Genomic DNA, 16,822 nt, shown 5'->3' on the forward strand with positions numbered 1-16,822 from the left:
AGGGCAGGATTAAAATAAACCCAACCCATGGAAAACTGTTCAGGTATCCTTCATTCTGTGACATAGGAAATAATTTTATCATCTCGCAAGTCTCCGTTTTGGACAAGACTGACTTAATGACCAAAATTATCCAATTTACACTTTGTAGTCAATTTTGACAGTAGAATAAATGTTTCTGACTCATATCGATGACACAGGCTGTTTTCAAAAAGAGAAGTTGCATTTTAGGGGCAGTTGCTTTTTAACTTGTTGGTCTCTCTGTCTTGCTCTCTGTCAGTGACCAACCCATGTGACAGGAAGAAGTGTGAGTGGTTGTGTCTGCTCAGCCCCAGTGGTCCAGTCTGTACCTGTCCCAACGGACGCACCCTGGACAACGGAACCTGTGTGGAGCTCCCTACTCCTACACTCTCCCCTATCTGTGAGTATACAAAGTCCTACACACCCACACTCTCCCCCTGTGAGTATACACTAACACCCTTATACCTAAACTGTTATATTCAACATGTATTGCATTGTCTATGAGTTCACATACAGATTAGATTTCTTTGTCTGAGTTTCATAGATATTTACTTTACCTACAAGAAAATGCTTTGCAATATGTTGCGAGACATGGCATAGGCCAGACATTCATAAAAACAAGAATAACCGCTTAAGGACTCTTACCCCTCCCTTTCACATTACATAGCTGTCTCTCCTGTACTCATTGTTACACATCTCCTTAATGTTCACGGTCCTTGAGCTTTGCACATAATGCACAAACCCAATAGTTTCAATGTCCATGCTTATTTAAGTTCTATTTCACTTTTCACTATTGCCCGTTCCTGAATGAGTGAATCTACTGTGTCCCTAATGTCCTCCTTATTTGTTCATAAGGGTCAGTGCATGTGGCACAAATTCATTTTTGTACCTGACCAGTTTGCACAGGGGAAGTCTGTAGCGCTTCCTGAATGGCAGAAGCACAAACTCTGAGTTGAGCACATGGGAGGGGGACTCTGATATTTTGTTTGCCGTCCTCAACATGTTTGTGTGGTAGCTGTCCAGAAAGGTTTTGATGGTCAGCTTGACAATATTTTTTGGGGCAGTTTTCAGCAGACTTGACACCCTGGTTTTTGCCTGTACTGTGTGTTGTACCAAGCAGTGATGCAGTGCTGCAAAACAGTCTGGATAGTGGAGCAAAAGAACATGTTCAGTATTTCCAAGGTTGCCCCGAAAGACTTCAGCCTGCAGAGAAAGTGCATGCACTGTTGCACCTTAGCACACACATAGCACATAGTCTACTTTGACACTCCATCTCAGGGCATGGTCAACATGTACTCCCAGATATATATATATGAGAGTAGACCTGCTGGATGTGTTCACTGTGAATGACTACCTGGTTTTGGTCAGCCACTGACCTGGGCTCAAAGATAACCTCCTGTGTTTTTGTGACATTCAGGACAAAATAGTTTGTCACACCACTGCACAAGGCTATTTACACTGTCTAGGTACAGTGGGAGGTCGCTGTTGTCCTCCAGTAGGGCCAGCAGGACAGTGTCATCAGAGAACTTAATCATAAAATGCTTGGTGTTTTGACTTGTGCAATTGGTGTACAGAATGAAAAGGACGGGTGAGCTCACACAACCTTGTGGGGCTCCCCAGTTGGTGACCACAGGAGGGGAGAGAGTGTTGTTTACCTTGAGTTCTGTTACTGAGAAATGAGTGTTACCAGTAAATGAGGTGTGGGTTAATGTCCAGTTCTTTCATTTTGGCTAGTAGAAGGTGCGTTTGTATGGTGTTAAAAGCACAGGAAAAATCTAAAGAGTTCTCTGGCGTAGGTTTTTGGTTGGTCTAGGTGTTTCAGGATCAGGTGTGTGAGGGTGGTCATTGCATCCTCTGTACTGCGCCCGTTTCTATAGACAAACTGGTAAGGGTCCAGTTTCCTCTCCACAGAGTCTTTTTATGTTTCGAGACACTATTCTCTCAAGACATTTGACGAGCTCTGAGGTCAGATCCACAGTCATTTTTTCATGATGAAGTGAAATGTTTTCCAGGCCTGTGGTATTGGTGTGTGTGTGAGTTGATGGATAACTGGAGGATGGGTTGCCAGACTGGGTCAAGCTCCTCAGCAAAGTTATTGAGGAGGACTGGGCTCACATTATCTGGCCCAGAGGCCTTCCTTGGGTTCAGCTGTTTAAAAACCTTTGTGGCCTCCCGGGTGGCGCAGTGCTCTAAGGCCACCAGAGACTCTGGGTTCGAGCCCAGGCTCTGTCGCAGCCGGCCGCGCCCGGGAGGTCCGTGGGGCGACGCACAATTGGCCTAGCGTCGTCCGGGTTAGGTAGGGTTTGGCCGGTAGCGCACTAGCGACTCCTGTGGCGGGCCGGGCAACTGCGCGCCGACCAGGTCGCTAGGTGCACAGTGTTTCCTCCGACACATTGGTGCGGCTGGCTTCCGGGTTGGATGGGCGCTGTGTTAAGAAGCAGTGCGACTTGGTTGGGTTGTGTTTCGGAGGACGCATGACTCTCGACCTTCGTCTCTCCCGAGTCCGTACGGGAGTTGTAGCAATGAGACAAGACAGTAACTACTAACTATTGGATACCACGAAATTGGGGAGAAAAAGGGGGTAATACAAATACATTTAAAAAAAACTTTGACCTGCTCTGTAGTAACCATTATTTCGTAGGACAGCAAAGCAGTCATTTGTGTGATTATGGGTGTCAAATCTTTTGTAGAACAGGTTCAGTTTCTTCACAAATGTGGGTTCGCAGGCTCTTCATGGCTTGGCACTCCACCCCCCCCCCCCGCAGCATGGTGTTGATCTGTTTCTGGGTCCTCTTCACCCCCCCCCCCCCCCCCCCCCCCCCCCCGCAGCATGGTGTTGATCTGTTTCTGGGTCCTCTTCACCCCCCCCCCCGCAGCATGGTGTTGATCTGTTTCTGGGTTCTTCACCCCCCCCCCGCAGCATGGTGTTGATCTGTTTCTGGGTCCTCTTCACCCCCCCCCGCAGCATGGTGTTGATCTGTTTCTGGGTCCTCTTCACCCCCCCCCCGCAGCATGGTGTTGATCTGTTTCTGGGTCCTCTTCACTCCCCCCCCCCCCCCCCCCCGCAGCATGGTGTTGATCTGTTTCTGGGTCCTCTTCACCACCCCCCCGCAGCATGGTGTTGATCTGTTTCTGGGTCCTCTTCACCCCCCCCCCCGCAGCATGGTGTTGATCTGTTTCTGGGTCCTCTTCACCCCCCCCCCCCCCCCCCCCCGCAGCATGGTGTTGATCTGTTTCTGGGTCCTCTTCACCCCCCCCCCCCCCCCCCCCCCCGCAGCATGGTGTTGATCTGTTTCTGGGTCCTCTTCACCCCCCCCCCCCCGCAGCATGGTGTTGATCTGTTTCTGGGTCCTCTTCACCCCCCCCCCCACAGCAGTGTTGATCTGTTTCTGGGTCCTCTTCACCCCCCCGCAGCATGGTGTTGATCTGTTTCTGGGTTCTTCACCCCCCCCGCAGCATGGTGTTGATCTGTTTCTGGGTCCTCTTCACCCCCCCCCCCCCCCCCGCAGCATGGTGTTGATCTGTTTCTGGGTCCTCTTCACCCCCCCCCCCCCCCGCAGCATGGTGTTGATCTGTTTCTGGGTCCTCTTCACCACCCCCCCGCAGCATGGTGTTGATCTGTTTCTGGGTCCTCTTCACCCCCCGCAGCATGGTGTTGATCTGTTTCTGGGTCCTCTTCACCCCCCCCCCGCAGCATGGTGTTGATCTGTTTCTGGGTCCTCTTCACTCCCCCCCCCCCCCCCCCCGCAGCATGGTGTTGATCTGTTTCTGGGTCCTCTTCACCACCCCCCCGCAGCATGGTGTTGATCTGTTTCTGGGTCCTCTTCACCACCCCCCCGCAGCATGGTGTTGATCTGTTTCTGGGTCCTCTTCACTCTCCCCCCCCCCCCCCCCCCCCCGCAGCATGGTGTTGATCTGTTTCTGGGTCCTCTTCACCCCCCCCCCGCAGCATGGTGTTGATCTGTTTCTGGGTCCTCTTCACTCCCCCCCCCCCCCCCGCAGCATGGTGTTGATCTGTTTCTGGGTCCTCTTCACCACCCCCCCGCAGCATGGTGTTGATCTGTTTCTGGGTCCTCTTCACCACCCCCCCGCAGCATGGTGTTGATCTGTTTCTGGGTCCTCTTCACCCCCCCCCCCGCAGCATGGTGTTGATCTGTTTCTGGGTCCTCTTCACTCCCCCCCCCCCCCCCCCCGCAGCATGGTGTTGATCTGTTTCTGGGTCCTCTTCACCACCCCCCCGCAGCATGGTGTTGATCTGTTTCTGGGTCCTCTTCACCCCCCCCCCCGCAGCATGGTGTTGATCTGTTTCTGGGTCCTCTTCACCCCCCCCCCCCCCCCCCCCCCCCCGCAGCATGGTGTTGATCTGTTTCTGGGTCCTCTTCACCCCCCCCCCCCCCCCCCCCCCCCCCCCGCAGCATGGTGTTGATCTGTTTCTGGGTCCTCTTCACCCCCCCCCCCCCCGCAGCATGGTGTTGATCTGTTTCTGGGTCCTCTTCACCCCCCCCCCCACAGCAGTGTTGATCTGTTTCTGGGTCCTCTTCACCCCCCCGCAGCATGGTGTTGATCTGTTTCTGGGTTCTTCACCCCCCCCGCAGCATGGTGTTGATCTGTTTCTGGGTCCTCTTCACCCCCCCCCCCCCCCCCCCGCAGCATGGTGTTGATCTGTTTCTGGGTCCTCTTCACCCCCCCCCCCCCCCCGCAGCATGGTGTTGATCTGTTTCTGGGTCCTCTTCACCACCCCCCCGCAGCATGGTGTTGATCTGTTTCTGGGTCCTCTTCACCCCCCGCAGCATGGTGTTGATCTGTTTCTGGGTCCTCTTCACCCCCCCCCCGCAGCATGGTGTTGATCTGTTTCTGGGTCCTCTTCACTCCCCCCCCCCCCCCGCAGCATGGTGTTGATCTGTTTCTGGGTCCTCTTCACCACCCCCCCGCAGCATGGTGTTGATCTGTTTCTGGGTCCTCTTCACTCTCCCCCCCCCCCCCCCCCGCAGCATGGTGTTGATCTGTTTCTGGGTCCTCTTCACCCCCCCCCCCCCCCCCCCGCAGCATGGTGTTGATCTGTTTCTGGGTCCTCTTCACCCCCCGCAGCATGGTGTTAATCTGTTTCTGGGTCCTCTTCCCCCCCCCCCCGCAGCATGGTGTTGATCTGTTTCTGGGTCCTCTTCACCCCCCTGTCCTTGTTATTGAAGGCCACTTTCTTTTCTTTGGGAGCCTTTTCGGCCCTAACTGTTTTAGTGGGTATTACTGTCTCTACAAAGACGGTCATATAGTCTGTATTTATGGTGGTTGTGTTATTTATACTATTGTTAGCTTCTGAACAAACAGGGTAAAACATGGAATACTAGGAAAACCTCTAACCAAGTTTATTCAACCAATATTCAACCAATACAGCTGTAAAGACAAAGCACATATATTTCTAACCTCCTACTGGGCGGGGTCAACTCCTTACACATCTAGACAGCCAATACATCACTGTTGCTAAGCAGGAACTTAATTAACCTCTGGCTCCCTCCCCAGAGTTTTTTTTTCTCTCACTTTATCTTTTGACTTGACCTGAGCCAAATTCCTTGCTCCTCCCTAGTTCCGCAGCTGGCCTGCCTTATCAGGCAAACTAGACTGTTTCCCTTTGCCTCTCTCGTTCTCGATCTGGTTTTCTCTAGTTTTGTCTTATACAGTGGCGCATTTTGATACGTTACAGCTTTATTCTAAAATTAATTCAAAAAAAAATTCACTCATCAATCTACACACAATACCCCATAATGACAAAGTGAAAACAGGTTTTTAGAAATGTTAGAAAATGTATTAAAAATGAAATTGCTTATTTACGTAAGTATTCAGACTCTTTGCTATGAGACTCGAAATTGAGCTCAGGTGCATCCTGTTTCCATTGATCATCCTTGATATTTCTACAACTTGATTGGAATTCACCTGTGGTAAATTCAATTGATTGGACATGATTTGGAAAGGCACACCGGACTTGAACCCGATGGAACAGCTCTGGAGAGACCTGAAAAAAGCTGTGCATCGACGCTCCCCATCCAACCTGGCAGAGCTTGAGATGATCTGCAGAGAAGAATGGGAGAAACTCCCCAAATACAGTTGTGCCAAGCTTGTAACGTCATACCCAAGAAGACTTGAGGCTGTAATTGCTGTTTCAACAAAGTACTGAGTAAAGGGTCTGAATACTTATGTCAATGTGATATTTAAGTTTTTTTTTAAATATACATTTGCATACATTCCAAAACTTGTTTTTGCTTTGTCATTGTGGGGTATTGTGTGTAAATTCAATACATTTTTTAATAAGGCTGTAATGTAACAGCATTTTGTAAAGTCGAGAGGTCGGAATACTTTCCGAATGAACTGTACGCTTAAGTCCTGTGCAATCTTTTTAGATTATATGATTTTATAGTACGAAGAATATAATTGAACTAATTTAATCAAATTGAATGGATATTTTTCCCATTCCGGAGTGAGAGTGCATGCATATGAAGTGGCTATGTTGAGTGTAGGTGATTTTTTTGAAACACTAGTTATTTGGCAGCTCTACAAACCTTAGAATGCCTTTAGAAATCAGAAGATATATTGGCTGCATGATACGACTATAGGCTATTGATGATTTGAGAAAGCACACGTTTTTTTTTTTTGTGACTATGTTCCTTGCCTCAGGCCACACAGGTTGTCTCATCAAGTGCTCATATTTCAACCCCCTCACAAAAAGAGATCGCAGTTTTGGAACTGCAGTAATTGCAGTCGACTGCTGTATTTTGGACGCAGTAATTGAAGAAAACTGCAGTTATACTGCACTCTGACTGCAATTTGTTTTCATAAGACGATCTCAATTAAATATTGTCTTTACTAGTATTTTAAATTAGTTTCAATTTAGAATGGCCCATTATCATTTGGGCAAGAATAATGGCAAAACAAAAAATACATGTCGTCCATATGCACTGGAATAGTGAATGAAGGCCACTTTCCCAGCGTTAGGTTTTTCACTCATGTTGGGTAGGCTACTCCTGTCATTTCCCTGTGCCACAGATGATATTCCACTCTGGACTCTCCAGCCCCGTTACTGTAGCTACTCTGTGCTTCATTTGGAAATCAATTAAATCTGTTCGGGAACATCAATAGTTACCTTCTGTAGCTAAAGGTAATGTCAGTCTATTCATTATGAAAATATATTTTTTAAATGCCCTATTACTAGGCTATTCAAAAATAAATTCACTATAATTCTAGGCTAAATCTGAATTTGTTCAATTTAGGCTAGAACAATTATGTACCAAAGATATATTTTAAAACAAGTGTAATATGTGGTAGGCTATGTATTGTATAACGGCACAATCATTGTTTGAATTCTGGTTTTTTTTCCGGGCCTGGGTTCTTATGCTTATGCATAAACTCTAATATGCATATAAGTGTTTTGAATTAATCATCATGTTAGAAAATGCTGCCCATTTAGTTGTTAGGCTTTGAAACAACATCCACAATGGCCATGCTTTCCACCCAGTTTCAACCAATTTTTTTAAAACTTCTTTCTTCAAATTGGTCAATCACAGTGAGGTGAGTTTTAAAAGCACATACTGCTTTGATAAGTGTTTTGATTTGATTTGCATTGATGTCAGAGTGGTTAGAGGGACAATCGAGCCCTGAGTACCAGGCCATTAGCAACCTTATGATCGCTAATTGTTGATTACTACTAATGAATGTCCAGAGTGAATAAAAGGAGATTACCGTGACTCAATGGTCACGTGGAATTTTCCTGCGATCGTGACTCGTGACTGCCGGCGTGGTGGTAATATGGTCACTGCAACAGCCCTAGTCTTGTAGACAGAGATGATCTGGACAGCGTTGTGGTCAGAGTTGGAGATCAGTGGTTTGATGTTGGGGGTGTAGCAGTCTTTGATATTGACATAGCACTTGTCCAGGATATTCCAGATCCTGGTGTTGCCTTTGTCTTCCCTGTTTTCTCCTCACCCGTAACTCGATTGGGATGTTGTAGTATTCCGGGGGTCTCGTTGTTGGTGGTACTGATGGTACTCCGTGGTGCTCGCTTGCATGTTTGTAATCCTGTTGTGGTCTCCAACATGTTTGTATTCCAAACACACCGTATTACAGAAGTAGCGTTGTTATCAAAGTTAATCTTATAGTCTGTTTGTGTAATAATCTGCAGTGGGTATAAAAGTCATTTTTACCTCACATAAAACTCAAAAGGATGACAGAAACATTAAACACACATCCACACTAATCCCTACCTGTAATTCTTCACACTCACCCCTTCTCTCCTCCCTCAGCTCCTCCCAGTGGTACGTGTAATGTCCAGTGTCTGAACGGAGGCAGTTGTTTCCTCAACGCCAGGAAGCAGCCCAAGTGTCGCTGCCAGCCCAACTTCGGAGGAGACAAGTGTGAGGTGGACCAGTGCAGGGACTACTGCCAGAATGGAGGCACCTGCACAGCCTCTCCTACAGGTAATACACTACCCTGACAGGAGGGCTGGCTGTCTGAGAGGAGTCAGAATAACACATTAAGCCAGGAACAGTGAGACATATAAACAAATAATACAACTATACAGCTGTGTATTGAGTCAAGAATTTTACCCTCAATGAGCAGTCCTGATGTTAGTCTGATGTTAGAGGTCAAGTCTCCTGAGTTTCTCTCTCCTCTTCCTGTCTTATCTCTGTCGGACCATGTCTGTCTTGTCTCTCCCTCCCTCCCCAGGCTCCCCTACGTGTCGCTGTCTGACAGGGTTCACTGGTCCTAACTGTAACCTCCAAACCTGTAAGAACTACTGTCAGAACGAAGGGAATTGCACGGTCAGCGCTGGCAACCAGCCCACATGCCGCTGCCCTGCTGACTTCCTGGGGGACCAGTGCCAGTACCGTGAGTCTCACTGTCTGTCTTTCTGTTGGTCTGCCCCGGTCTGATCTTATTTTTTATTTCATGTAATATTGCCCTGTTGTTTTTGTCTATAAATGCTCCGTACTGTGTCATGTGACCTACCTCTTCAAAAGGTATCTTCAACAATCCCACAGCACACCCCTACCCTACCCCACCCCGAGTAAGGGGAGAAGATTAAAACCTAAAACCTACTGTTGTACTTGACTTTCTTGCACTAACACTTGTCCTTTCTTACTAGCACTGACTTTGCTGATACCTGCTTTATTAAGGAAAATGTTTACTTACTATAAGCAGGTTTCCATCCAACCATTTTTATGTGAGTAAAGTACCTGTCGGATAAAGAACTCACGACCGGCCTGATGTTAGATTATACATTTAAAAAACTTCCGGAAGACTAGTAAAGCTCAAACTAAGTTTATTCACCCACTGGGTCACACAGCTGCATAAGATAACATATTTACACAAGCACTGGTATTTAACCCTTCCTCCTATGCTGAGTCTCCTCCTTACACATCTGGACAGCCAATACACCTCTGTTGCTCTTTCTCACTTCATCTGAACTGACCTCGGCCCAAATTCCTCACTCCTCCCCAACTCACGGCTGTCCTGTTGACTTGTACCAGCCCTTCTCCTTTCCAAAGGATACCTGATGTCTAACAATAACATGTTCTGACAGAATGTAAACGTTCAGCATTCCCCTCTCTCCCTCAGTGGCATGGTTTAGGATATTTCAAGTTTATAAGTCAGAACCCATCACTGTCAAATTGTCCACAAAACAAAATACGCTAGACACGGGTGGATATTTTTTGGGTCGGTGATTAGATTACCGTATGCAAAAACTTGTGGTGGAAACTATTTATTGCACAATTCTTTGATAGAATATCCATCATGTTGAGGTAAATTGGCAATGCAATGCTATGTTGTGTGGTCCTCCCACTACGACTTGGAAAACCATGCAGTTTATTATGCTAAGCTACATATGCTATGGGTTATGATAAACTTCAGAGTGATTAAAGTGCATGGTGATAAGCTTGCTGTGCCTTTCCATTTGTTTGGTTCCATTATTAAAGTAAGAACTGGACGGACACTGAAGGCTTAAACCAAGTTTATTCTCCCCAGAGGGTCGATACAGCTGCATCAGTCCCAGACATGGTTCAGGTTTATTCTCCCCAGAGGGTCGATACAGCTGCATCAGTCCCAGACATGGTTCAAGTCTTCAGTGTCCGTCGCGTTCTTACTCTAATATTAGAACCTAACAGATTGCGTTGTCGGCAGGATCTTAACACAAACTCATAGAACTTCTGTTATACGACAGTGCTTTTTGTGTCCACTGACTACGTCATTATGCACAGCCTTTTATTCGCTAGAAGACAGTTTGATGGAAACATACCCCTGCTGGTAAAATTCACATTTCTTTTCTTAGAATGCTTAAAAAAAAATCTTTCAACAAATTGATGGAAATATAGCTAGTTTGGGAGGACTGTGATATGTGGTTGTCTCACCTAGCTACCTTAAGATAAATGCACTAACTGTGAGTTTTTATTTGACCTTTATTTAACCAGGCAAGTCAGTTAAGAACAAATTCTTATTTACAATGACGGGCCGAGGAACAGTGGGTTAACTGCCTGTTCAGGGGCAGAACGACAGATTTGTACCTTGTCAGCTCGGGGGTTTGAACTTGCAACCTTCCGGTTACTAGTCCAACGCTCTAACCACTAGGCTACCCTGCCATCACACTGGATAATAGCATCTGCTAAATTATATTCTATAATGTGGATCATAATGAACTAAAAAACTCTGTCTGTCTGTGTCTGTACTGTCACCTACTGGCAGTATAACACTATGGCACTTAACATTTTGTAGAAAGCACCATAAAAGTGTAAACTACTTGGTACTCTTTTGAGATCTACCTTAAGGCTCCTTGCGCTCAGTATACTCAGACTGATAGCTGTCTCTTCTGTATGCCTGTGTGTGAGTAGGTAGCTGCGAGGGCCACTGTCTGAACAGGGGCACATGTCTGCAGAGTGCCAGCGGGGCGCGCCAGTGTCGCTGTCTGCCCCAGTACAGCGGCAGCACCTGTGAGGTGGACAAGTGTCACTACTGTCGCGACGGCAAGTGTATCCCCACCAACTCCTTCCAGCCCACAGGAGAGGTCACCTGCATGTAAGTGTCACACACACAGAGAAACTGATATTGACAGAAACAGACACCAACACACATTCACACATCAATTCATAACACACACCCACCACCCACACACCTGTCCCAACCTATTGTTACTTGTGTGTCCTGTAGCTGCACCAACGGCAGAGTCCAACCCAGCTGCTACACGTGTGATGAGTACTGTGCTAATGGCCAGTGCTCTGTCAACCAACACACACACCTACCAGAGTGCAAGTGAGTATATATACACACACACACGCACTCTCACACTCACTCACTAGAATGTTATCTCTGGTTGCTATGACGTTACATCTCTCTCTCTCCCCAGGTGTTCTGCAGGCTGGGTGGGGCATCGCTGTGAGGTGGTGGCCTCTAGTGTAGACTCCTCAGAGTCTGGTGGACGTAAGTAAACTATTCTAAAGGTTTGCAAAAAGTAGAGGCATAACTTTTGCTTGTGAGTTTTAACGTAGATGTCGGCTGGCCATCAAAATAAAACGCAAGAGCTGCTCCTACATTTTACACACATTATTTTGGCTGCACATCAACTTGACGCCAATTGAAGTCTCCTACCATCAAAAATCACCTCCAGGATTGCCAGTTCTGTGTAGAACGGTCGCCAGACTCAGCCTAACTATGTATACTGTTTATGTGTGTCTGTGTGCAGGTACTGCCTCCATAGTGGTCCTAATGCTGCTACTGCTGTTGTTGATTCTGTTGGTGGGAGGAGCGGTGTTCTGGTACAGAAAGAGGATGAGGGGGTGAGTAACACCACACTAAACAACTCCACACTACACAACTCCAATACACTAGAAGAGTAAACACTGGGACATTAACTTAACTGCCTCTCAAGCTCTGTCTTCTTCATGGTCTCTGTACTCTCAGCCTCTCTTTCCTTTATCTCTTGGTCTTTACTGTTCACTCCTTTTCTCTCTTTCTATCTCTGGTTCTCTCTTTGCTGTGAGTAACTGCATCTCTTCTGTCCCTCAGGTCTGGCAGGCCGGGCAAATCCTGCTCCAGACTCGCGCGGTAACGGTTGCCAGGGTTACGCTTTCCATTCTCTCTCTCTCTCTCTCTCTCTCTCTCTCTCTCTCTCTCTCTCTCTCTCTCTCTCTCTCTCTCTCTCTCTCTCTCTCTCTCCCAATTCAAAATGGCATCCCGTCCATTTCTCTCTCTTTTCATCTCTCCCTTCATCAGTCTCTTTTGCTGTGCAGTGTATAGTCCTGTGGTCAGTGTCTCGACTCTCTTTCTCTCCGTTGTGAATGAGCAGTGCTCTAGTTCAGCTTGCCCCTCCCTCTCCCGTTCTGAATCATTGTTCAGGATTGGTCCCTCTCTCCAAACCTCCCCACTATACTGTACTTCTAGGGGGCTATTAAACAGGTGGTGATCTATTGGAGAGGCTGTGAAATAGATCAGTCTATGGCCCCAGAGTGCCTATAGTACCCCATGCTGTTCTCCATCATACTGTATTGTACTGTATCATGTTGTTGTGTAGAGTGCTTCCGTACTGAGAGAGGGGGCGCTCTGACTGCATTGTTCCAAACCAGGATTTGGAAAATGCAACATGAAAAATCCAGCATTTACTATCCTTCAAGTCCATGGTTTGACCCGAAATGCTAACGCTCCAAACTGACAACATACATTTTGATCCAAAATGCCTATAGATTTTCAAGACGTCAATAGATTTGACCTTGCTTATGTTTTTCAAGCAAACTCTTAAACAGGCATTCCGTAGTACCGTTACAAACCCCTCTGCAGGACCAGTGTGTCTAGTGTATTCTAGCTAGGTGAATGCTGGGTTTGCGTTGTTGCCTGTGCTGTGGCTTTGGATCCATGCACAGTGATGTGACAGCCACTACCCCCTCCCTGACTCTGTGATGTGGCCGTGTCGCTGCCCGCGCTGTGTGGACTCGCTCAGGACCCGTCTGTACCTCGGGTCATGACCTTTCACCTCTGTGTTTGCAGGACCAAGGGCTTCCAGCACCAGAGGATGACCAACGGAGCCATGAACGTGGAGATAGGAAACCCAGCATACAAGATCTACGAGGGCGAGCCAGACGACGATGTCGGGGAGCTTCTAGACTCAGACTTCACACTGGACCCAGACAAGGTAACACACACGGTAATAAAAGCAAGCCCAAAAACGCACTTACACCATGTCACACAGACCTGTACATGCAAACACACACACACACCATGGACACAAATGAGGCAACATACAAAAACACTTACTATGATGAATGTAGTTTATCTAATGGTCCTCCCTGGTCTCTTCCCAGCCAACCAACTTCACCAACCCAGTGTATGCCACCCTGTACATGGGAGCCCACAATAGCCGCAACTCCCTGGCCAGCACGGATGAGAAGAAGGAGCTTCTGTCACGGGGGGATGAGGAGCCCCTGGTGGACCCTCTGGCATAGAATGTCCATTAGCCTGGGGCGTACCATTCCAAACACACCCCTCTTTTTGCCTTTTAAAGAAAAAAATGAAGAAAAAAAAGCTATAAAAAGCCTGAACACTGTATAAAATGTACAAAAATGAAGGACTACTTTTGTATGTGATTGCAGTATTATATTTTGTTCTTTTACGATTCCTCTGGTCAAAAATTAACAAAATCGTTTTCTATAAGATATTTTTTATTTACTTTTTGTCCCTTCCCCTTTACCTAAATAGCCACTACCTCTGTGCAAAATGAAATGGAAAAAGAAAATTAGAAGTTAAAACATAATCATTGGACAATTTTTATTTTTGTATGAATTGTATAGAGAAAAAAACATTGTTCCATGTCACCAGTGCCAACTCTGTTCATGTTGACTTCGAGCGGGGGGAGGCTAACTCAAAAGTTTTGTAAGTTGATACCAATGTTGTCTTGATGACAGTTTTGTCTGCGAGAGTGCGAAAGACAGGAATAATATAGCACGATTTGTGTACAGCACGTGTAAAATGTCAAAATCGGATGGCAACTTCAGTATTTCCATATTATTTTCTCAGAGAACGATCTTCATGAAATTGTTTTCTTCCTTGCACAAATGTAATGTTTTACGGTGTATATACCGTAAGATGTAACACAGGTCAAATATATGTTTGTTTCTAGCATATTCTAACGGTGTGTAGGGCTTGTGATGATAAAGTAGCCTAATCAAAGTGTTGAAGAGACTGAGGAGTGACTGACTAATCTCTGGTAATGATGTTGAAGATGTGTTCAACATTCTAGGCTTGTGAATGCTTCCATGTGGTGGGAAGTGTGCCCAGTGGCCATATCACAGCAGGTCAGAGCATTCTAACGAAGGGATGGACAAGAGAACCTGTGACAGTGTGACACCTTTACTGAGAAGAACGTCACCCATTGGTCTGCACCCCTTCAGTGGACTGTGGTGCCAGAGGACAGAGAAAAGAGATGGGATAACATTTGGTCTGTGTTTCTTTCCCCCTGCAGCATTTCTTTCTCTGGTTTCTGGCCTAGAGACTGGCTGTCTGTCAGACTGTACAGATGAATCCTTCTAACCTTGAGATCTGTGCTTTTATGGTTTTGGAACAGATCCTTCTGAAGTGCATTCATTCCTTTCTCTTGCATAGCTTGCATAGCATTTCCCTGTTTTTCCTTTAGCCATTCCTGATCATCTCTTGGTCTCCCGTACCCTGTTGCTGGCGCTGCCATTTTGGTCGCTCCGATGTGTCTTTAAGCTCGGCCGCTGTCCCAAAATGCTGTTTCTGTCAGGTGATCAGCAATATTTTAATGCATGTGAAAAAAACACATTCAAGTAACTAGAATAACAAATCCTTATTTTGCTTAACTGTCAGCAAGTGTAAGTTTTGATTTATGCTGTCGCATTTTTTCTTTTTCTTTTAAAAGGAGAGAAGTACAATCATTTTACTTAAAGAACATTTTTGCAAAATCATAAATGCATTTTGGGATTTAAGTTGTTTTTGATTAGTCCTTGTTTTATAATGAAAAATTACACTTTTATAGTACAAAATGCATGGAGGTTCAAACTTTCTTCTGGAAAGAAAATAAAAAATAATGTTAACATTTTTGCTGGAGTACTTTACAGAATAAATAAGATTGTTATAAATAAAATTAAGAACTGTACAGAAAACAATCAGTTGGATTTTGTCTTCTTTCAGTACCTAATTACTAACTGTTCGATTGCAGCACGTGTACAGTTGAAGTCGGAAGTTTATACACTTAGGTTGGAGTCAATAAAACTTGTTTTTAAACCACTCCACAAATGTCTTAACAAACTATAGTTTTGGCAAGTTGGTTAGGACGTCTACTTTGTGCATGACACAAGTCATTTTTCCAACAATTGTTTACCGACAGATTATTTCACTTATAATTTACTGTATCACAATTTCAGTGAGTCAGAAGTTTACATACACTCAATTAGTATTTGGCAGCATTGCCTTTAAATTGTTTAACTTGGGTCAAACATTTCAGGTAGCCTTCCACAAGCTTCCCACAAAATGTTGGGTGAATTCTGGCCCATTCCTCCTGACAGCTGGTGTAACGGAGTCAGGTTTGTAGGCCTCCTTGCACGCACACGCTTTGTCAGTTCTGCCCACAAATGTTCTGATTCAGGTCAGGGCTTTGTGATGGCCACTCCAATACCTTGACTTTGTTGTCCTTAAGCCATTTTGCCACAACTTTGGAAGTATGCTTGGGGTCATTGTTCATTTGGAAGTCCCATTTGCGACCAAGCTTTAACTTCCTGACTGATGTATTGAGATATTTCTTCATTATATCCACATAATTTTCCTCCACATGATGCAATCTATTTTGTGAAGTGCAACAGTTCCTCCTGCAGCAAGCACCCCCACAACATGATGCTGCCACCCCCGTGCTTCAAGGTTGGGATGGTGTTCTTCGGCTTGCAAGCCTCCCTCTTTTTCCTCCAAACATAACGACAGTCATTATAGCCAAACAGTTCTATTTTTGTTTCATCAGACCAGAGGACATTTCTCCAAAAAGTATGATCTTTGTCCCCATGTGCAGTTGCAAACCGTAGTCTGGCTTTTTTATGGCGGTTTTGGAGCAGTGGCTTCTTCCTTGCTGAGGGTCTTCCAAATGAACAATGACCCCAAGCATACTTCCAAAGTTGTTGCAAAATGGCTTCAGGACAACAATGTAAAGGTATTGGAGTGGCCATTACAAAGCCCTGACCTGAATCCTATAGAAAATGTGGGCAGAACTGAAAGTGTATGCGAGCAAGGAGCTTACAAACCTGACCCACTTATTGTGGGAAGGCTCCCTGAAACGTTTGACCCAAGTTAAACAATTTAAAGGCAATGCTACCAAACACTCAATTTGTATCTGTAAACTTCTAACCCACTTGGAATGTGATGAAAGAAATAAAATCTGACATCTCTTATTCTGACATCTCACATTCTTAAAATGACCTAAAACATGGATTTTTTTTCTAGAATTAAACTTCAGGAATTGTGAAACTGAGTTTAAATGTATTTGGCTAAGGTGTATGTAAACTTACGACTTCAACTGTATATCTCCAACCAGTAAGCACGTCAAACATTTCGGACTCTCCTAGTTTCCATTAGCACGTGAACACGGTATTGGTGCAAGTATGGTTAACTGCATAATTGGAGTGTGTCTGAAAGTGGTGTTGCAAAAGAAGTGGGTGGATCAACAGCGATGGGTAACATCTGCGCTCCATTATTGGTTCGACGCTAAAATGCATAGCAGTTTAGGATAATTAACATGGCAGGTTATGAGAACGAGGTTAAGGTTTGGAATAGG

At 45.7% G+C, this 16,822-nt stretch overlaps 1 protein-coding gene across 8 annotated transcripts in view; it reads left to right on the plus strand.

Moving 5' to 3' along the window:
* LOC110494239 (low-density lipoprotein receptor-related protein 1) overlaps nt 1–15,167 on the plus strand; it is a 174,976-nt gene extending 159,809 nt beyond the window's left edge. For 4 of the 8 annotated variants that reach the window (XM_090205644.1, XM_090205645.1, XM_036950324.2 and 1 more), the window contains 9 exons: nt 278–418; nt 8,307–8,480; nt 8,731–8,892; nt 10,890–11,073; nt 11,206–11,307; nt 11,402–11,475; nt 11,738–11,831; nt 13,036–13,192; nt 13,350–15,167. In XM_090205644.1, the coding sequence (XP_090061770.1) occupies nt 278–418; nt 8,307–8,480; nt 8,731–8,892; nt 10,890–11,073; nt 11,206–11,307; nt 11,402–11,475; nt 11,738–11,831; nt 13,036–13,192; nt 13,350–13,490 (1,229 nt within the window). In that variant the 3' untranslated portion in view covers nt 13,491–15,167. The remainder of the gene's footprint in view (nt 1–277; nt 419–8,306; nt 8,481–8,730; nt 8,893–10,889; nt 11,074–11,205; nt 11,308–11,401; nt 11,476–11,737; nt 11,832–13,035; nt 13,193–13,349) is intronic. The other 4 variants (XM_090205646.1, XM_090205647.1, XM_036950325.2 and 1 more) reach the window with 1 other exon arrangement.
* Nucleotides 15,168–16,822: the final 1,655 nt, after the last annotated feature.

Source organism: Oncorhynchus mykiss, chromosome 17 (assembly GCF_057628025.1).
Source record: "Oncorhynchus mykiss isolate SJ-2025 chromosome 17, ASM5762802v1, whole genome shotgun sequence".
Lineage (NCBI taxonomy): Eukaryota > Metazoa > Chordata > Actinopteri > Salmoniformes > Salmonidae > Oncorhynchus > Oncorhynchus mykiss.